Below are 22,164 nucleotides of genomic sequence, written 5' to 3' on the forward strand. Positions count from 1 at the left end.
ATATCTCATTCGCCAAATAATAGCCCATATTGTGTTGGTTGTCGTTGGCAATGAAACTGACGGCCGGACCAACGCTCATGCACTGCTCGTTGAAAAGGAGCGACTACTGGAGGACGTTGATGTCGTTGTTCGACCTGGCTACTCCAAAATACGCATGCCTAATCCACAACCGGTAGTCAGCTACCGCTTCAAGGATCATCGTGGGATTCTTGCCCTTGAAACCGGTAGTGTACACCCCTTTCTAGGCGGCGGGGCAGTTCTTCTACTCCCAATACATACAATCTATGCTGCCCAACATTCTCGAAAACCCGTGCTGACTCCCGTGCATATCCATCAGAGCCTGGTAATCTTCGGGGGTAGGCTTCCAAAGATACCTATCCCCGAATATCTCCCTAACGCCCTCACAAAAATACTGCAGACATTCGCGGGCAGTCATCTCGCCGATGTGGAGGTACTCATCGAACATGTCGGCCGCACCTCCATATGCCAGCTGCCTGATTGCGGCAGTGCACTTCTGTATGGGCGTATGACCGGGTTTACCAACTGCATCCTCCTTCATCCTGAAATACGAATATCGACGCTCTAAAGCGCCTACGATACGCAGAAATAGCGGACGATGCATCCTAAAACGTCGCCGGAACATGTTCTTCCCAAACCGCGACTCCGGAGTGAAGTAGTCCTCATAGAACCGACGGTGTGCAGCGATGTGGTCCCGGGTACTATTGCTCGACGATGGATGGGACGAGGTACCGCTGACTGGTGCTGCTACACGGCCGCTTGTACCAAACGATTTATCTCTGTAGACGTAACGACCCGCAACTCTTCTTTAATTCACCAGCGTACGTCATCAGCACCCCCACCACTACCACCCACACCACTGCCGCCCGCACCACTACCATTACCACTACCACTAGCCATTTTGGATATACTACAAGAAACGTAGAGAGAGAGAGAGAAACTCGTTAAAACAAGTGGTGCGAATGAAATGAAGTTCAACGAGCCGTATATATAGAGTTTTTTTTAAAATAAAAATTATAAATCGGGACGTCCGTCGCGACGTCCGCCAAAATCATCTATAAATACACACATTCATCATCCATTTTTCACATCAAATTATCTCTCATTCATATTTTTTCATACAACTCACATACATCTTCATCCTTCACTCAAACACTTTCTAAATTCAAAAATGGATATGAACGATATCATTGCGGAAGCGGAGCGCGAAGAACAAGAATACTATGAAAAATATCGTGCCGCCTATGAAGCCTATGTCGCCGCCGCTACCCCCGCCCCTCCTCCTCGACCAACTAGATCAAATCACCGCTACATCCCTCGTGACCGGGAGTGAGCCCACGGAAGGCTCGTTGCCGACTATTTTTCTGACTCACCGCGGTTTCCGGAAGATTACTTTCGGCACCGTTTTCGCATGTCAAAATGGTTGTTTATGCGTATTGTCAACATATTGTCCGCCCGTGTTGAATACTTTCAATCAGTAGAGACGCAACCGGTCGGCAAAGTCTCTCAGCGTTACAGAAGTGTACTTGTGCCCTCCGACAACTTGCTACTGGGCAAACGGCTGACCTCTTCAATGAGTATTTGCACGTGGGTGAGTCAACCGGAATCGAATGCGTCAAAAATTTTTGCGACGACGTTCGTTCTGCTTTCGGTGATGAATTCCTTCGGGCACCTACCACCGAAGATTGTCAACGGTTGCTTCATCTTCACGAAACAGTCCGCGGATTTTCCGGTATGCTTGGCAGCATTGACTGCATGCATTGGAAGTGGAAGAATTACCCGAATGCTTGGAGGGGGCAACACTTATGCGGCCACAAAGGTGGCGGCCCAACGCTTATCCTTGAAGCGGTCGCCGACTACCGCCAATGGATTTGGCATGCATATTTCGGTATTGTGGGATCCAACAACGAGTTGAACGTGCTCTATTCTTCACCACTCTTCAATGATGTTTTGAATGGTGTAGCACCGGTGAGCGACTTCACCGTCAACCGAAATCCATACCACATGAGTTACTATCTCGCCGATGGTATCTACCCAAGGTGGTCGACTTTTGTGAAGACGCTCAACAATCTGCAAGACCCGAGATGAGTTCTTTATGCGCAGAAATAAGAGGCTACTCGGAAAGACGTCGAAAGAGCTTTTGGGGTCTTTCAAGGCCGGTTCAACATTGTGAGGGCCCCGTCTCGGCTGTGGTACGTTAAGAATATTGCCGACATCATGTACACGTGTATTATCTTGCACAACATGATTATAGCTGATGAAAGACAGATGGCGGATAACTTTTATGACGAGGATGAAGCCGGAAGCTCAACCGCAAGGTCTCCCCATGCCGAGGTGAGCATACGACGATGCTCGAGAGGATTCAAACAAGACACACAATACGCGATACCAAAACTCACACTGAGCTACAAGAAGACCTAATCAAACACATTTGGGCGAAATTCGGCAACGAGTAGTGAGTTTTTTTAATTTTATGAATTTAATTATGTAATTTTTAATTTTTAGGATTTTAATTATGTAATTTTTAATATTTTTAGTAATTTGTAATAGTATTTCGAGTATTTTTAATGCATTTTAATATTGTGTAAATGTTTTTATTTAAATTGAATAATAGAATGGTGAGACCCTTGAGCATGTCTTTGCGGAAGAGCATGATGTGGGTGTTGTGCTCTTGAGGAATAGCAGAGAGTAAAAATTTAATAAATGTGGGTTCGGGCTCACATCCACGCTCTTTGGCAAGAGCATGTACGGGGATACTCTTAGTTTTTTGTTTTTTTTAAAGGTTGCCTTAGTTTTTTGTTTTTTTAAAGGTTGCCTTCAAGTACATAGTAAGTTCTTGTTTGTTAATTTTATCATATCTATGAAATATAGTAGTAATCCATTAACAAACAAATACTAAAACTAGCTAACTCCAATTACTTATACTCTCAATTTCCAAACAAGCAGCATGTGGGAATTGATTGATGAAAACGTACGATTTATTAAGCCAAACTAAGCACGCTGTGGTCTCCACCAACAAAAGCCGAGACCGTATTAGTAAATAAAACATTAAAATCAACGGTCGAAATTGAATCTAAAAAAATCATATCTTTTGATACCCAGGTTGGCAAGTCATATTTTGCATTTAGTCAATTTTCTTAGAACCAATGAAATCAGAGACGTGCCTTACCGGAATTCATCCGAAATTCCCAACTAATCCGTACATAGGTAGATAACAATATAGATATCTGAGGCACCAGAAATCAATTCTGAGAAGAAGAAGAAAAAAAAAGGAGAAGAATATGTACGTGACAAGGCCTCTCTCCCAGCTGCTAAAATCCCCAGAAACAATAGAAGCATTAGCTGATGGTCCAAACAGTGGCTTCCTAGTAATCCAAGACGAGGAATCTGTGAGATACTCTTGTTTCGGGCTGTGCAAAAATCGCAGCCTCAATCAGCTGCCATTCCCTCAAGACAAGGAGCTCATCGTTAGATACACCACCAGCAACGGCGAATCCACTCATTCATCCTACGATCCAATATTCCTGATTCCTGCTCTCAACCACCCCCTGTCTTCCAATCGCTACTACGCCATCGTTCCCCATCGAAAACGCATAGGGTATACTAATACCATTACCATCCATCGCATCGTGTTTCTGTTTCACATTTACAGATTGCTTAATAATTTGCGTTGATTCTCAGAGAAGCATTGACCTGCTCGAGAGAAGAAGATAAGGTGACGTGCTGCTTCTGCCGCTGCGTCAAGGACGTGAAGCCGAGGCCGTTGGATCCGCGCAACGAGTACCAGCAGTTCCATATTGTTCCATACGACGCCGCTTGCAGCTCTAAGGGCCAGTTCGGGGCCAAGTCCGTTGTATCGGATGGTTTCCCTCCTTACTTCCTGCGGAGGAAGGGTTGGACCATCCACACCAAGACGCCGCACACCTTCACACTGAGCGAGGCACGGGGCCAGGATGCCAGGCTCCGTGCTAGTCTGCCTGAGTTGGACTCATCCAGAGTGGTTGGGAAATGGTACACTCCGTTCGTGTTTGTCAAGGATGGGTCGTTGAGGGATCAAGTGAAGCAATCCATGTATTATGAGGTTACATTGGAGCAGAGATGGGAGCAGATTTTTAAGATGGGTAATAAGGGGATTAATTCGGTGGTGATCGATGCTACGGTTGAAAAGGAGGAGGTTTTTGTTGGTGGGATCAGCAGAGCTACGTGGACCGAGGGAGGCGCGGTTGATGGGGTGATCTGGTTTAGGGGTGGAGGAGAAGGAGTGGGGTTGAGAGTGGAGTTGGTGGAGAGGATGAAATGGGAGGAGGAGAGAGGAGGTTGGATGGGAGGGGAGGAGAGACAAGTGAAGATTCATAAGGTGGAGGAATTGGGAGGAGGAGGTGTTAATTGGAATGAGTTTGGATGTTATGTTTTGGTGGAAAGGTTCAATGTGAGGAGAATGGATGGGAGTGTGGTCATTTCTTGTGATTTTAAGCATTCTCATCAGTTGAAGACTAAGTGTTGGTGATGGATTTATATGTGCTGTGTATGCTTGTATATATGTAATCAATGTGATATGAGTCCACAATTCAGTATTTGTAGCCGTTGTTATCTTTTGTATGGCTTGTGTGAATTGAATAATTTTGCTATTTGCATTTGATTCTCTGTATTGTTGGTTCCATGAAATCCTTGAAAGTTGGTTTTTCTTGATTTCATAAATGGTGTTGTTTTGGTTCATTTCTTTAAATCTAGTTATTGAGTAAAGCATTAAGGGCTAAGGATATAGGATAGTATTTATGTTTTTAGACCCTCTTTAGTATTGCAAAACTTAAAATGCAGTAGAATATAGTACTGCAAAACCAATCCCATTATAGGTTGTTGAAGAAAAAATACTATCTTTAGGTTTGCACAAAAACTATACCAAAAAACTTTTCAGATTTTGTTTTATTACATTCAAGTCCAAATCATTTTATATTTATCAACATAGGAAAAGGGAAGAAAGAGGGGAAGGGAGAGAAGTAAAAATACACAGAAACAAAAACTTACCGGCACTGTCCAGCGACTGGAAGAAGAAGATAGAAAATAACCTAATTCATTCTATTAATATTTGGTTGGTAATTAATTAGTGGGCTGACACATATTAATATATACTCCCTCCGTCCACGATTTAAAGAGCCTTTTTGACTCGACACTGATTTTAAGAAATTGTTTAACTTTGGGAAGAAAAATAAAAAGAGAATGTGAGTGGAATGTGAGACTCATTTAATGTATTAGTTTTATATTGGATCGTGGGTGTAAAAAGTTGGTGGAATGGGGGTTTGTATAATAAAAATGGAATAAAGTAAATGGTTGTATAAATCGTGGACAAACCAAAATGGCAAAAAAGTTCTTTAAATGGTGGACGGAGGGAGTAGTACATATTTTATTGATTTAGAGTTAAAAAGCTACACACGGTTTTTTTTCTTCTAAATTAACAAATAAAAATATTAATTAGTTATGCCTATTAATATTGATCAGTTATGCTTTAGTAAATTTCTGCATAATTTGATAGCTTTTAAATTTTAATATTAAGAATTGATTTATTTAGTTTAAAAATTGACAAAAAAAATATTTAATTTTAAACTAATATTATGCCTAATGCATAATATCAAACTATATACGCTATCAAGTATAGCAAACAACATTTAAACATTAATAATTAAAATTGATACCTAATTTATATACTTGTGATATCTTCAAATGAATTTTAATTTTGAATTTTAGTTAACTTATTTATACCTTATGATAACTTTTGTAGTATTTTTATTGTATTTAAATTTTCTAAATTATATAACTTTTTGATTTAATAAATAATACATTTCATATATAGTTATATTAACTATAAATCTTATCATATTATTTTATGTAATTTAATTTAAGTTATTGATAAATGTTATGGGGTTAGTGTGTAATTTAGATAAAATATATATGATTGATTGAAAAGTATAAAAAGTGAATGAGTGGAGAATATTCTTTTGGGGTTGAGTTTAGTGTAAATGGTTGGAGTAAAATCAATATTTAGTGTGACATTTATACTAAAATGGGTTTGAGTACACAATGTAATGGTTGGAGATGCTCTTATGTAACTAGATGACTTACGCTATCATACTATGATTTTGTTGTCTTGTTTTTTATCTTCTCTTCAACCATAGTTAGTATAGTAAAAATAAAGTAATTATAAATAGGTTATTTAGTTGTAAATTCATAAATTTTTTGGCAAATTCTACTTATACGTATCAGTTTTAAAATCTGTCAATAAATTATCAAATTAATATTTTTTTTCTTAATTTTGTAACTAACCAACCATGATGGACTGATGGCGAATTAAATTCAAATCGCAAAGTCAAATATGATAGTATGATTATCATATTCCTTTCCTTCACAGTATATCTTAACACTTTAGTAAATATACATATGTTTATATTTCAAGTAATTACAAATAAAAAAAATACAAATGCAAATTAATACTCCCTCCGTTCCAACTAAGTTGAGACAAAAATTTTGGGCACAAAGATTAAGAAATTGTGTTGAAAAGTAAGAGAGGGAATAAAGTAGAAAAGATAAAAGTCAGAGTAGAGTAGTTGATGGAATAAAATACAACTGATTGGATATTTTATTTTATTTTGTAAAAAAAAATGACTCAACTTAGTTGGGACATTACAAAAAGGAATAGGACTCAACTTAGTTGGGACGGGGAGAGTATAATGTTTTTCACATTTAAAATGAAAATAATATAAAATAGTCATCAAACAAATTACAATTTCAATAAATTAATACTTCATCCGTCTCACCGAAGACAGACTCAATTTCCTTTTTAGTTTGTCCCACCCAAGATGACCCCTTACTAAAAACAGAATCCCCTTTATCTCTACTTTATTACTTTTTTCTTACTTTATTCTCTTTATCTAACATACAAAATAAAACAACATAAATTTCTGTGCCACCCAAGGAATGAGTCATCTTCCTTGGGACGGAGGGAGTATTTCATAAGTTGTGATCAACAAAAATATACATTCTCATTAATAAACAAAACTTAGAACGATTACAACAAACTAATAGTTGGATTGCATAAAAAGTAATCTAACGGATTCATACTTCTCCCTTCTCGACTCATGGGTCATATGATTTTTACTTATTAAATACTACAAATTCAAAGTAGTTCAACATAAATAAGAAATAATATCATTATATACACTTTGTAATACTAAAAAAATGTATATTTTACCATCTCACTCTAAATAAAGCATTTCGGAAAGAGATTATAAACGTTTTTATTTTGTGACTTGAGTGGAGAAAGAATAAAGATGAAACATATTGTATGAGTTGTGAATTTACCTCACACAATTATTAAAAAATTACATTATATAAAAAAGTCAAACAAATCAAAGCTGAAAACCCTAAAACGTAATCACTGCATCTAACGTGCTCCAACTTAACAAAGAGAAGACACCACAGGTTATGTACACGATTACACTATTAAATAATTTAATACAATAAATGTAACACCCCTTACTCAGTTAGTTTTAACCAAATAAGTGACGTTACCTTTCGGTACGATCGATAAACAAAACCTGCCTATTTTTTTTTTACCATTTTGCAACACTCAACATACCATACTATCATAAAAGAAACTAAACCTGATAACACAACTATTTACTACTATACATAACAAAATAACATTAACCTGTTTATATAGACATACATACAACTCCACTAGCAAAAAGAAGGTTATAACCTTACATTTGTAACCAACTACTTACAACCAAAAGATAATCTAAGCATGCCACGTGTAAACTACGACTGTACCAGCAAAAAGGGAGGTGGTGACTTGACACGTGCTGCTGCCAACTAGCGAGTTCACTCGCTTCTATACTCTGCAAGAGGGAGAAGAAAGGGGGGTGAGCTTCGAAAAGCTCGTAGTGTAATCGCATTCCAGAATAAAATCTCTAAAACTTCAATCCATATCACTATCTCAAGTAAACACTTTATTACCTGGAATGTCGTACAACACATATTCAATTTACATCGGCATCAATATACAAACTCAACACAATATCACCAAATATTATCATTACTAAAAGTTTGAATCAGTTAAGATCACATATATCACTTGCAAATAACCAATACATTCATCCTGTACAACAACATGATATAAACAAAGGATCCTGTCAGCAGTCACTTTCCTTCGTCAACATAATTATACTATAAGAAACATAACAATTTAAAGAATTCAAAGCACAACCATATTATTTCAAAAATAGAAAGTCACATTCAGCCCCCAAGTTATGCTTAGTGATGAACACGGGTACACGGACACTATCTGTAGCCCTATGAGGGCGTCTATCATGTAAGTCCGAATCGGACACTGTAATCTTCCATATGGCCTATGCAATGCAACTGTCATATATTACCCATATAGGGTACATTACAACAATCGATATATCATATAGACCATCGCTTCGGTTATCCAGAAGACGAATGATCAGCATGTGTGCAGTACTGCTGTCCTATGGCATGCCAACTATACCCTGTGGTTCACTCAAGCAATGGGGCACAACGCAACTATTTCATATCAACTTTCACATTATTCAACACATAATTATTTAAATCACTTTGCATAAGAAATACCACCGTTTCTGTCACTTCACCTTGAAAGTACACAAAATCCACACAATCATTCTTAGGTTCTATGGCATAAGCATACGAATCACACAAACAAGTAGTAGTATTTATCGAAGTTTAAGGAACTAAATTCTAGAACACGCGTACACTACCTGTACACGTCAAAAAAACCCGCTATTACTTGCTTACTCAACCATGGAGGTGCCCTTTTCCCTTATCGCTTGTGCTTGCACTCGGTTCACCTAATTTTTCAAACAATCACATATACAAATTATAAATAAACACTTAAAGCACAAGTATGGAAGCCAAAATATCACATCTATCTATCTCCCTTTTAGCATAAAAACCTTTATTCTCAACTTTTAAAGCTTTAGAAAAATATTGACTGCATTACATCAACTTCATATAATAAACTGACTTAGCTCGGAGATAACTAGGGGTCGAGCCCTACACCAAAATAAACCCCTATGTGTCTATTTTAATTACAAAAAAGGTTTTTCTCAAAATTCCAAGGGACTAGGGAGTTATGAACGTTTGACTACAGCCTGCCAGTTTGTGACAGATTCTGGCGACGGTTTAGCATGAATTTTTAAAAATAGCAAACGTTGACAAAACAATCTGAAATTTTGCAGACATCTTACCAAGACCTTATAGTATGCATTAAAATTTTTAGAACATAAATTATATCATGTTAAAGTGGCCGAAACTGACCAGTCCAGTAGCATCAGAACAGCCCACATACAAGCTATTTCCTATTTGTGTGTCATTGGGTAATTTCTCCAAACATTTCATGTTCAACAACAAAATTACATGGTTTTAGTCCAATTATGATTCATCTCCAACAAATGAAATCCCAAAAATCAGATTTTTCCTATCACTTTCATGCTTAAATATTATATCCTACTTCCAATTGCATAGTTCAATAGCCAAATTACACCAAAGCATCAAACAACAAAATTCCCAAATCTATGAACCCTAATTTTCGACCAAACAACAAGATTCACATCAAATTAACATCACTACTATACTTAGAAACATGATTGAAGAGGTTATGGAGGAAGCTAACCTCTAAATTCAACAATTTTCCAAGATTAGTGGAAGTGGGTTTGCAACCTAAGCTCCAAAATTGAGGGAAAGAAGGGGAATTGAGAGCTTGGATTGATGGAGTGTTTTACATGTTACGTGGTGGAGCGATCGGAGGAGTCGCGGTGGCTGATCGGAGGGAGTGGATGGCTGTCAAAAATCTTCACAGAGAGGGAGAGAGAGCACGAAAGGGAGAGGAGAAAGATGAGGAAGAATTTTGAAATTTCTATTTTCCTATTTCCTTTTTCCTTTTTCCTTTTTTTTTCTTATTCTTCTTCCTATTTTCCCCCATAAGACACGTTTCCTTCCTTAACTTACTCATCAACTTCCTATTCCTTTTCTTTCTTCTTTTTCTTTATCTCATTAATTCTATTTCCTAATTTATTTCTTTTATTCCTAATAAAAACATATACACATAAAACCTCTAACTAAAAATCTAATTACTAACTCTAAACTTCTAAAAGATTTGGGTATTACAATAAATTTATTATTATATTTTTAATGTTAAATTAGTAACTTAACATTCTCAATTAATGAACTAAAATGAGAAAAAAATATTATTATGCTTGAAAACCCTCATTATGATAGTTGGCATGTTTCACTCGGGAATGTCTGAGTCATGTAAGCATTTTATAAATTGGATTTTGAATTGTAAAGTAAAAAATTATAATTTTATATAAATATCATAAATTTGTAACGGTTATGCTAATTACTCTCCCGTCCCAGAAAAGTATGAATTATAATTTTTTTAGTCCGTCTCTAAAAAGTATGAATTTTCTAAGTTTGGAAACTCCTTTCTCTTTAATAATGAGACTCATTCTAATTTTGAAAACTCATTTCTCTTGGTATATTTCATAATTAATTAAATTCTAAGCCCTATCTTCTAGCACACATTAATGCCATTAATTTTTTATATCTCTTTCAACTTCTTTCCCCTCTATAAATTTGTATTTATAAATTAAATCTATATGAAAATTTTAATTATGAATTATGAATATAAATAATTTCAATATATTTAATTAAATTATATAGTAGTACTTAAATAAAAACAATTAATTTAAAAAAATGTATACAACTACATAGAACATATTAAAAGTCCTAAATTAAGACATGATATAACCTGATATATAAAACTCAAAAAAAAATTCTAACTAATTAAAAAAAAATTCAATTATAAAATTCTGTATTCTCAAAAGCCCAAATGCTATTCAGTTTTTATTTGTGCATTAACTTAATAATGAAACGCAATAGTTTCACACTGTAGCTCTTTTCGTGCAGAGTGCCTATTACAATTTAAATTCAAACTATAAAAATAAGAACAAAAACTTTTACAGATTTATAACAATGCCAAAATATCATTTTAGAATATTGAAACATATCTTATAATAATACTCCCTCCGTCCCGGGCTACTCGCCCCTTTCCTTTTCGGCACGGAGATTAAGGAATGAGTGTATAGGAAAGTCAAAAATTACGGCTGTAGGTGAAATTTTTTACTAAAAATGGAAAGAGTGCAAGTAACTTGGGACGCCCAAAAAGAAAATAAGTGCGAGTAGTGCGGGACGGAGGGAGTATAATGCAGTCTTTTCAATTATAAAATTCTGTATTATTAAAAGCCCAAATGCATGAGTTAACTTGGGACGCCCAAAAAGGAAATAAGTGCGAGTAGTGCGGGACGGAGGGAGTATAATGCAGTCTTTTCAATTATAAAATTCTGTATTATTAAAAGCCCAAATGCATGAGTTTAATGCACTAAGCCCAAACTAATGTTGCGTATACATACAATGATACAATTTTCTTCTACAGCTAATACCCTAAAATAACGCCTCTACATCTCTTCTCACTCACCTCGCCGCGTCGCCGGCGAGCAACGTCAACGTCTTCCTCCATTCCCTCATTTCCTTCTCTCTTACCTCCTCTTGTACAACGGCCCACTGAACAACAGTTTCCACGTCGCCGCAGCAGTACCTCCAGTTTCTGCCCCTTCAACACCTAGTCGTGCGTCGGCCGTCGCCGGGCTCACCGTCGAGTCTTTAGAAAAGATTAACTAATGTAGGACTTCTTGGAGGAGATGTCATATTAGGAATCTGGATATATAAATGCATATTTATAAATAAGAATACATGGCCAAAGGTCAAATGCATATTTGATATTTGAAATATGCAAAATACTTTTAACCGATGAATATGAGTATATCTTTATAATAAATTATTTGTAATTATAATTTTGTATGATTGCAATGTGTTTTATTATGTCTTTAAAAGAAGCATGTTTTGCTTCATTTTTCATTTAATATTTTTGTTAATGGACAATAATCTTTCATTTAATTCCATGTCCTTAATATCAATTATTTTTATTTTTATCTTTTTTTGGGGTTTTCTCATTTCCTTCTTATCTATCTTATGGTAAATAAGCTTTTACACGAACATCAATCCTTTTTTTGTTTAACTCTCTCCCTTTAGCTAAATTACATTAGTTCAAGGGTAGTTTTAATAAAATGAAATAGTGCCCATTTTTATTAATCTCTAACAATCACAACCTCATACGCACACTCGACGAATGAAGAATTTGACCGAAATTCTTCAAACGCCCACACACGATCGCCCACAAATATCATAGATCGGCGACAACCGTCACATGTTATTAAGAGTAAAACCCAACTATTATAAAAGAAATGGAGTTCACAAATTTTTAAAAACTTGCTTATGCATAACATTAAGAGTAGTATTTTTAATACTTAATGTGTGATATAATATGTATGTTTAAAGCATTATATTTTTGTTAACCTTGTCATATCTATTTAATTTTATTTGTTATTTTACACAAAGAGTACAATTACAACACAAATTATTTTGTTACAATATTATTCGATGAGTACCATCTCCCAAACAATATCATTTTGTTATTTATTTGAAAGAATTTCATTTTAAAAATGCATATGCAAAGTTTAATAAATGAAATGTTGAAATTGAACCTATAAATTAAGACATAATAATAAAGCAAAACACCGAAATTAAACTCTATTTACCATTAAACTTTAAAATATAAAAAATAGAGTACATTTAAAGCTTAATAAAGCCCAAATATTATATAATAGTACATGAAGAAATGAATCCTAAAGCCCTAAATAAAGCCCAAATATTAACATAAATTAGTAAATTCTCAAACCCTAAAAGTGGCTCCCCGTCTCTTTCTCATCTCTATCTCTCTCGCCTGCCCCATCTCTCTGTTTTATCTCCCTAATCGGCGTCGCCACGACCACCGTCGTGCCTCGCCCGCCTGCCTGCCGACCTCGTCCAGCCGCCCACCGCCGCCGCCCACTGCTCTCTCTTCTTCTCTCTCAAATCAGCGGCGCCACCACAACGCTTGCCCCGCCGTACATCGCCAGCTAGTTCGCGAGCTTCACGCCCGCCTGCCGACCTCGGCCAGCCGCCTGCCGCCGCCACCCACTGCTCTCTCTTCTTCTCTCTCAAATAGGTGGCGCCACCACAACGCCTGCCCCGCTGTACATAGCCAGATAGTCCGCGAGCTTCACGCCCGCCTGCCGACCTCGGGCGGCCGTCCACCGCCGTCCACTGCTCTCTCATCTTATCTCTCAAATCGGCGGCCGCCATGACCACTGCCCTGCCTCATCAGTTCTCGATCAGCCGCTCGCTGGCTCTCTTTCTCCTTCTTTCAAATCTCACCGACGGCGATGCAGAGAGGATTTCGGTGACTGCACAGCCGGCCGGCGTCGCTGGCTCTCTTTCTCCTTCCTCTCATTTTTCTTCTTCTCGCATGCTTTCTCTCTCATCTGTCCCTATGTTGCAATCAAAAAATCACAAAATCAGTCCACAACAATAGTCCTCAAAATTGCAGATTCAATTAATGACTTATGTATATATTGTTGGATAACAAACCTATCACACATCAGATGAGTGAGGAAAGTTGGAAGGTGTATATAATTCCTGTCCAACCCCAATTAGTTTGAGGCCTTTTGGGAGTGACCCAAAAATAAATCCGTGTGGGCTTGACCCAAAGCGAACAATATCAAACTAATGTTGCAGTCGACGATCCTAACATATATAAGTATTCAATCTTGTATGAGAAGTCACCATTTCATTGCACCAATTTTTTATCCATTAAAATCGATCTTTTTTTGGTCAATGACTGACTTTTCCACTAAAAACATTATCCATTAATATCGATCTTTTTTTGGTCAATGACTGACTTTTTCACTAAAAACAGTGCCACATAGCAGGCCAAAAAACTTGCACTTAATAGACTTTTCCACTAAAAACAGTGTCAAATGGCAGACCAAAAAACTTGCACTTAATATATTGATAGATTTGCATTACTAAGATGACTCTCAGTCTTGACCAATAAATTTTACTAACAATTTATTTGGCAATAGGGGTCTCTATGTAGGTAGAATATAACGTGCTTAGTTTGGCTTAATCATGTATTGTATCAATAAAATCATACTTATCCACCCCAGTTACGTATTCATAATTCATGAATCTTATCTGATACAACAACTTGTTTTTATTTCACTAGTATTTGACTAAGTCAGCTTTCTACCATTTTTAGCATGCATTCCGGTGGTTCAGATTTTCTTTATCCCAACAGTATTTCCATCTCACTAATGAATAATGTTATTACAAAAATAAAATTATTACTCATAGTGAACGTTATTACCAAAATTAAAGCTTAAAAAATCTAGCTATCATCACTATATAAAATCAATAACAGTACATACTGTATATACAGCAATCGATTAAATTCGCCACCGAAATCGTACAGCGGTCAACTTGCTAGGTGATGGGGTACGGACTAAACAAGCCCAACAGCAGTGACGGCCCATCAGCCCAAAGCCCAAGGAAGAGTATGAGTTCGGCATTACCAAAGAGTTCGGCCTCAGCCTACAGCTCGGTAAAAGCCAACCAACCATCACGCTCTCAGGTCGGCATCAAGCTCTACTCTCAGATCGGCAACCAAAGCAGTTCGGTCTCAGTAAGAGTTCGGCCTCAGCCTACAGCTCGGTAAAAGCCAACCAATCAAGCTCTGCTCTCAGGTCGGCATCAAGCTCTACTCTCAGATCGGCAACCAAAGCAGTTCGGTCTCAGTATTCGACCGAACAAGGAGTTAGTGGACCCATACAGGATTTCCACAACTTCCAACACACCCACTACCACGTGGTGTCAACTCAGGCCACGATCGTAGGCCATGACCTACGCTACATGCAGGACCTCCATGACCTCCACGACATCCACAACCATCATTAGTGGTGATGCAAGCCACGATCTTAGTTCAATGTATAAATAGAACTTAGATCAGATAGAAAAAGGTTAAGCTCTCTAGAGATAAAATACCATATAGCAAGTCTGTGTTGTAAGCTGTAATCCCAGATCAAGCAATACAATCTTGCCCTCCCTTCTTCCCGTGGACGTAGATTTACTTCAGTAAATCGAACCACGTAAATCTCTGTGTCGTGATCTGTATTCTCTACCAGCATTTACAAACATCAGAAATTCGCGGATTCATCACTGGCGCCGTCTGTGGGAAACAGAGAACCAAATTTGTGATAAAGCGAATTTTTGACCCTTTTTCCACCCCAAAAAAAAATGCATACCAGATCACACACTACCCGTAATACCGTTCGTGAAAACCATGAGGAAGCTAGTCCAGCCCGCAGGTCCGGAAAACAGCCTCGGGAGACATCTACTTCCAGTTTTCACGATGAAGGAACAAGCCGCTCAAAAGGTCCACACACCGAGTCTTCCCAGCAGCCTGATTTGAATGAGGCTGTCAAGCTGTTCTTGGCTGAGAAGCAGGATGAGTTCTTAGCCTTCCTGCAAAAGAGCCAACAGCCGAAGACGAAAACGGTAGATTCTCCTTCCTCGTCCAGACATGAAAGTCACTACCGCAGTAGTACCGTGTCTTCCAGGAAGAAGAATCCTCAACCCCGACATGTTCCTGTTCCTCCTCGGTACCGGAATCACAGGAGAACTCCATCTCCTCCATACCGAAGAGGTGTCGGGTTCGCCATGTACGGAGCATTGAAGACTCCGTTCTCGGACGATATCACCCGAACTTCCTTGCCACAGAACTACCGAACTCCGTCAATGACTTATGACGGGTTGGTGGATCCTCATGACTTCCTGGGACGCTATCAGTATAATATGGCGAACTAGGGTCTCAATGAGGTCCATATGTGCAAGCTGTTCCCCGAGCTGCTCATCGGGAACGCCAGAAGGTGGTTCGACAGCCTTCCTCAAGGCAGCATTAGATCCTACCGAGATCTAATGGATGCTTTCCACAGGAGGTTCTTTCAGAAAGCGGAAGCCCGGATTACTTCGGCTCAGCTGCTTTCTATACGTCAAGGTCGCGACGAAAAGATCAGCGACTTCCTGACGAGATTCCATAAGGAATGCCTACAAGTAGATAATCTCAATGATCTACTTGTCATTTCGGCATTCCAAAATGGAATCCTGCCCGGAGCTCTCTACAGAAAGCTCGTGGAATGCAGTCCGCAAACAGCTCAAGGGATGTGGGACATTGCGGACCAGTTCTCCCGAGCCGATGAGGCAGACCGTCGAAAACGGTCTTTAGACAGCTCATCTAGAGGAGACGAAAAGAAGCCCGATCATAGCGATCAGAGGCTTCCTCGCCGAACACCTTCCCCACCAAAGGAGGGATAGCGGTCATCCGAGGTGATCAAAAAAGAGCAAGAGTTTGCAGATTGCGCTTAAAAGTGCCGAGCAATCAGCTCGGCACCATCAAGCATAGCAATCACAGCAGCCGGAGTCAGAGGCAGGCGAAATGACCGAAGTCACACCGGAGCCGAACTCGATGGTGTACGGCACTGAAGCCGTGATTCCGGTTTAGATCGGCATACCCAGTCCCCGAACTCTAAATTTCTCAGCAGAAATGAATGACGACGGACTGAGAGCCGAGCTAGATCTTGCCGAAGAAAGAAGAGAATTGGCATGCATAAAAGCAGCCAAGTACAAGGAGCAAGTAGCCCGGTATTACAACCAAAGGGTGAAGAAGCTGCAATTTCAAGTGGGAGATCTCGTCTTGAGAAACAACGAAGTAAGCCGAGCAGAAAAGCTGGGCAAGCTCGAACCCACATGGGAAGGTCCGTATCGGGTGTCAGAAGTCCTCGGCAAAGGGTCTTACAAATTGACTCACGTGTCAGGAGCACAAGTACCCCGAACATGGTACGTTTCCAACCTCAAAAAGTTCCATTTGTAAGAGACAGTCCGGTCAGTCAGTCTTGAGTCCTGTTCGGTCAATGTGCTTTCTTTGGTTTGCTTGGTCTTTGTTTGTCTCTGTGCGTTTTATCTGTGCGTTTTGTCTGTCTATGTGCGTGTCGTCTCTTACAAATGTTACTGAGGTATCTTGTTCTTCGAAGGCTGATCCCCTTCTTAGAACATATACAAGCCAACGATTGTGAGTCAAAGCTTCTAAAGAGGATACAAGACCACAATTCAGCTTAAACAAGCAGTTCGTCTGAAACGAACTGCAATAAGCCAACGATTGTGAGTCCAAGCTTCTAAGGAGGATACAAGACCACAATTCAGCTTAACAAGCAGTCCGTCTGAAACGAACTGCAACAAGCCAACCACTGTGAGTCCAAGCTTCCAAGGAAGATACAAGACCACAATTCGGCTTAAGAAATAAGCACTTCGTCTGAAACGAACTGCAATAAGGGAAAGTCCGATCCACGCGATAAACCTCGCCGAATTAGGACGACCAAGTTCGGTCAAAGAAGTTTACCTCATAAGACCGAGGACGACCATGTCTAGTCAAAGAGGTTTACTGCATAAGACCACTTCGGTTAACTGGGAAAGTCCGATCCACGCGATAAAACTCGCCGAATTAGGACAAGGGAAAGTTCGATCCCGGCGACGAAAATCGCCAAATTAGAACACAAAGACGAGTCCGGTCAAAGATGTTTATTTCATCAGACCAAAGACGAGTCCGGTCAAAGATGTTTATTTCATCAGACCAAAGACGAGTCCGGTCAAAGATGTTTATTTCATCAGACCAAAGACGAGTCCGGTCAAAGATGTTTATTTCATCAGACCAAAGACGAGTCCGGTCAAAGATGTTTATTTCATCAGACCAAAGACGAGTCCGGTCAAAGATGTTTATTTCATCAGACCAAAGACGAGTCCGGTCAAAGATGTTTATTTCATCAGACCAAAGACGAGTCCGGTCAAAGATGTTTATTTCATCAGACCAAGGACCAAGTCCGGTCAAAGAAGTTTACTTCATCAGACCAAGGACCAAGTCCGGTCAAAGAAGTTTACTTCATAAGACCGAGGACAAGTCCGGTCAAAGAAGTTTACTTCATAAGACCGAGGACAAGTACGATGAAATTTTTTTCGCTAAGCTGTAAATACAGTGTTAGAAGCGAAAACAAATTTTCATTTTTCAAATCTTGTTCGGCACACAACTCCGCTACCCTACGAGATGGCGTTACGCTATTACAAAGGACTATTCTACTGTCCAGGGTTGCTAAAGTTGAGCCATCTATTCACAAAATCCTCGTGAAGCTGAGTTCGGGCGTTCCAGGCAGCCGCAGAATAAGCAGGTCGACGAGATGCTCTAATCGACCTGCCACCTCTTCTCTGAGCCCGGGAAGCCCTAGCACCTCGGCGGCGAAGAGTCTCTTCACGAAGCATTTGCCGATCTTGCTCACTCATAACCACAGCTCCTCTGCGAACTTCAGTCCGTCCTCGACTTGACGTCTCCGGTTGTCCCTGAGTTCGTTGCTGACTTGGAGTAGGGTTTTGAGCAAGTGAATCAGAGGTTTGAGCTGGAGTACTAGCATCTGTTGGCGGGAAATGCCTGAGGAATCTCTCAATTGAGGGACGCCGGGAAAGAACTATGTCGTACCGAGAAGCCCAGCGCCGCAATGATTTCACGACTTGTTGGCAAGCCGAGCTCTCCAGCGCATTGTTCCTCCGGAGTACATGATATTCCTCCCACAGTTCGTCAACTCGACTCTGAACATCTGATATGGTCATTCCCCCGCGCACACGGATGTAATCCTCGTACGCAGTCCTCTCAGCAATGGTCGTATTCAGCTCGGCCTCCAGATCATTCTTATCGGACTCTAAGTCCTTATTATCGGCCTCCAGCTTCACTAAACGAGCCAGAAGCTCGTCATTCTTCGTCTGATCGGCTATAGCTCTTTTCTCAGCTTCGTCTAAAGCCGAAGAGTACAGCCGTTTCCAGTGAAGTATCTCCATCTCCTTGAGTGCAAAGCAGCTATGTTAGTTCGGCAGCTGTACCGAGCAGATAGTAAAATACAACAGGAATAAAGGCGAGTACGAAAAGCTATACGAAGACAAGTGTAGAGAATTTTTCATTCACAAGGAAAATTTTTTACACTAGGAGGGCTTCAAGGCCATTTTACAAGGAAGAAACTAGACTAAGAGAAGGGAGACGAAATCATACTCCGCCAGCTTCGTCTCCGGCTCATCGGTCTGGTTCAGCTTCTTTCTCCCGAGCTACCTCAGCCTCGGCCTCGCATCCTGCCGGCCTCGCCTCCGCCTCCTGATCGGCTTCCTTCTCCGGATGCCCGGCCCGCTCGACTTCGGTCTCCTGCTCCAGCGGCTCGGCCTCACCCTCTCCGTTGTAAGTCGAAGCGGGTGAAACGGGTCCCACGGAGGCAAAGATAGCCTCCATGTTCTCGTCCCGATCAGCTCGACAACTCCGGACTCGGTCTGCAGAAAGCAGGACCGAGGATGAAGCGAGCTCCTCAAGGAGCGGCAGATTCTGAAGCCGAGCTGCTATCTCTCGGCTGTACAGAGGCAGCACGACGTCGGCCCTCTGCTCGCCCTTATCGGTAATTAGCCTTACCAGACTACCGACAAAGGCCGAGAACTGGCTGCTCAAAAAGAGTTTCTCCGTGTAAACACGGAGAGCCTCCCCCTGGGCAGCCACGGCGGCAGCATCCCTCCGTTTCGACTGCTCTCGCTGGATGACGAGCTGGTTTTTGGCAAACTGAGCTTCATCCTGGGCCGAAATCCTAGCAGCTCTGGCCTTCTCAAAGTTAGCCTCAGCCTGTTCGGCCCGATGACAAGCAGCCGCCAACTTCCTCTGCATCTCAGCATAGTCATTGGACGCTTTGGAGAGTTCGACGGCGACGAGCTTGGAGAGCATATCGTTCCTCTGAAAATGGATAAAGAAAAAAGTCAACAAAGGGGCCACAAAAAATACAGGAAAAAAACAAGGCCAGAAAATCAAGAAGAGAATTCACCTCGGCGAAGTCCGTGGGCCATAAAAACGGCTCACAGATATGTTCCGAAGGAGGCGCCAAGACCACGTCTTTCTCTGGCGCTCTCGGGGGCTTCTGGGCCTTCCCCTTCCCCTTTGCCGAAGTCGACTCCGGCTTCTTCGGATCCGAAGAGGTTTTTTGCCTTTTCGGAGTCCTCTCGGCATCAGACGCCGAGCTGGTGGTTTTCGGCCTCTCCGGCTCCTTGGACTCCGAAGATTTGCGGCTAATCTTATTCAGCATGTACACTGCCAAAAAGCAAGGAAACAAGGTTAGTTTTCGCTGCTAAAGCAGTAAAGCATAAAAAAGAAATCCTCACCCTCAGTTTCTTCGTCCGAAGACGAGATATTGAACACGAGGTCGCCCTTGACGAGCTCAGTTTCCGAGTATTGTTTCCTAATCATAGGAATCTTATTGAGCTCGCCCTCGAGCTCGGCCAACGGTTCTAACCGAGGATGAGGAATCACGGACTTCGGCCCTCTCCAGGGAAAGCCCGGAGCCGCCGTCCTATTATAAAAAAAGAAGCGGTTTTGCCATTTCGGCCACTTGGTTTTGCAGAATGCCCTAAAAGGCTGTAAGGGGATCAAGTAAAACCAAGATCCCTTCCTTTTAAATTGGAAAAAATTAAGGATTGCCCGCAGAGACAGATCCTTATCTAGCCTACGGAGTTCGGCAGCAAAAGCCGACAAGTGCCTCCAAGAATTCGGAGTCACCTGACCTAAAGGGAGTTGAAAAAAATCAAGAAGCTCTACAAAGGGTGGGGGAAGAGGGAAACGAAGCCCGCATTCTAAGCAGGCTTCGTAAACGGTGGCATAACCCTCCGGCGGGTCGTTAGCCCTATGATCATCGTCGGGAACCACCGCCTTCCCCCCGGGAAGAAGATATTTTTCGTGTAGAGATATCACGGTGTCCTTACTCAAGACGCTGTGAAAGTATTTTACAGTCTTCTCTCCGGACTCTTTCCGGCTAGAAGACCCCTTGCCCCCTTTCCTACCGCTACCTAACTCGGAAGAAGAAGAAGAAGACATGGTTCTTACTCTTTGCAAAATCTGAAGAAATTCTGAAGAAATTCTTGAAAGCGGAAGGAAATTTTTACGCAAAGGAGATAGAGTGCAGAAGAAGCAGTCGCAAAAGTGCTTCAATGATGAAGAAAGGAGGTATTTATCAGATTCGGCGAAGATTTCAAAATCGTCGCACCGTTTCGAATCCCACCTTTTCGGGATTCAACGGCCGGATTTTACTGTCGCATTTAATGCAGTCACGTGCAAGGCACGTCCCCTGACGTCAGCCTCCCCCGTACCTTTATCCAGAATGCCGAAGTGACTCGCTTCGCCGAAGTGATTCACTTCGTCTTTCGGGGGGGGTAGTGATGGGGTACGGACTAAACAAGCCCAACAGCAGTGACGGCCCATCAGCCCAAAGCCCAAGGAAGAGTATGAGTTCGGCATTACCAAAGAGTTCGGCCTCAGCCTACAGCTCGGTAAAAGCCAACCAACCATCACGCTCTCAGGTCGGCATCAAGCTCTACTCTCAGATCGGCAACCAAAGCAGTTCGGTCTCAGTAAGAGTTCGGCCTCAGCCTACAGCTCGGTAAAAGCCAACCAATCAAGCTCTGCTCTCAGGTCGGCATCAAGCTCTACTCTCAGATCGGCAACCAAAGCAGTTCGGTCTCAGTATTCGACCGAACAAGGAGTTAGTGGACCCATACAGGATTTCCACAACTTCCAACACACCCACTACCACGTGGTGTCAACTCAGGCCACGATCGTAGGCCATGACCTACGCTACATGCAGGACCTCCATGACCTCCACGACATCCACAACCATCATTAGTGGTGATGCAAGCCACGATCTTAGTTCAATGTATAAATAGAACTTAGATCAGATAGAAAAAGGTTAAGCTCTCTAGAGATAAAATACCATATAGCAAGTCTGTGTTGTAAGCTGTAATCCCAGATCAAGCAATACAATCTCTGTGTCGTGATCTCTGTGGACGTAGACGTAGATTTACTTCAGTAGATTTACCCTTCTTCCCGTGGACGTAGATTTACTTCAGTAAATCGAACCACGTAAATCTCTGTGTCGTGATCTGTATTCTCTACCAGCATTTACAAACATCAGAAATTCGCGGATTCATCACTAGGAAAAAAAGGGA

The 22,164-nt window shown here is 40.9% G+C and overlaps 1 protein-coding gene and 1 long non-coding RNA gene across 2 annotated transcripts; one reads left to right on the forward strand and one right to left on the reverse strand.

Annotated features, from left to right (window-relative positions):
* Positions 1-3,174: 3,174 nt before the first annotated feature.
* On the forward strand, positions 3,175-4,666 carry LOC121772451. Its single transcript, XM_042169570.1, has 2 exons — positions 3,175-3,616; positions 3,700-4,666. Exons 1-2 carry the CDS (start codon positions 3,300-3,302, stop codon positions 4,523-4,525), a joined length of 1,143 nt encoding a protein of 380 aa, XP_042025504.1. The 5' UTR covers positions 3,175-3,299; the 3' UTR covers positions 4,526-4,666.
* A 3,011-nt stretch (positions 4,667-7,677) lies between these two features.
* On the reverse strand, positions 7,678-9,992 carry LOC121770062. Its single transcript, XR_006043747.1, has 3 exons — positions 9,725-9,992; positions 8,811-8,900; positions 7,678-7,910 (listed from the first exon to the last, which is right to left on the reverse strand). It is a non-coding gene; the product is annotated as an uncharacterized LOC121770062 (long non-coding RNA).
* Between the last annotated feature and the right edge of the window lie 12,172 nt (positions 9,993-22,164).

This window comes from Salvia splendens, chromosome 16 (genome assembly GCF_004379255.2).
Source record: "Salvia splendens isolate huo1 chromosome 16, SspV2, whole genome shotgun sequence".
NCBI lineage: Eukaryota > Viridiplantae > Streptophyta > Magnoliopsida > Lamiales > Lamiaceae > Salvia > Salvia splendens.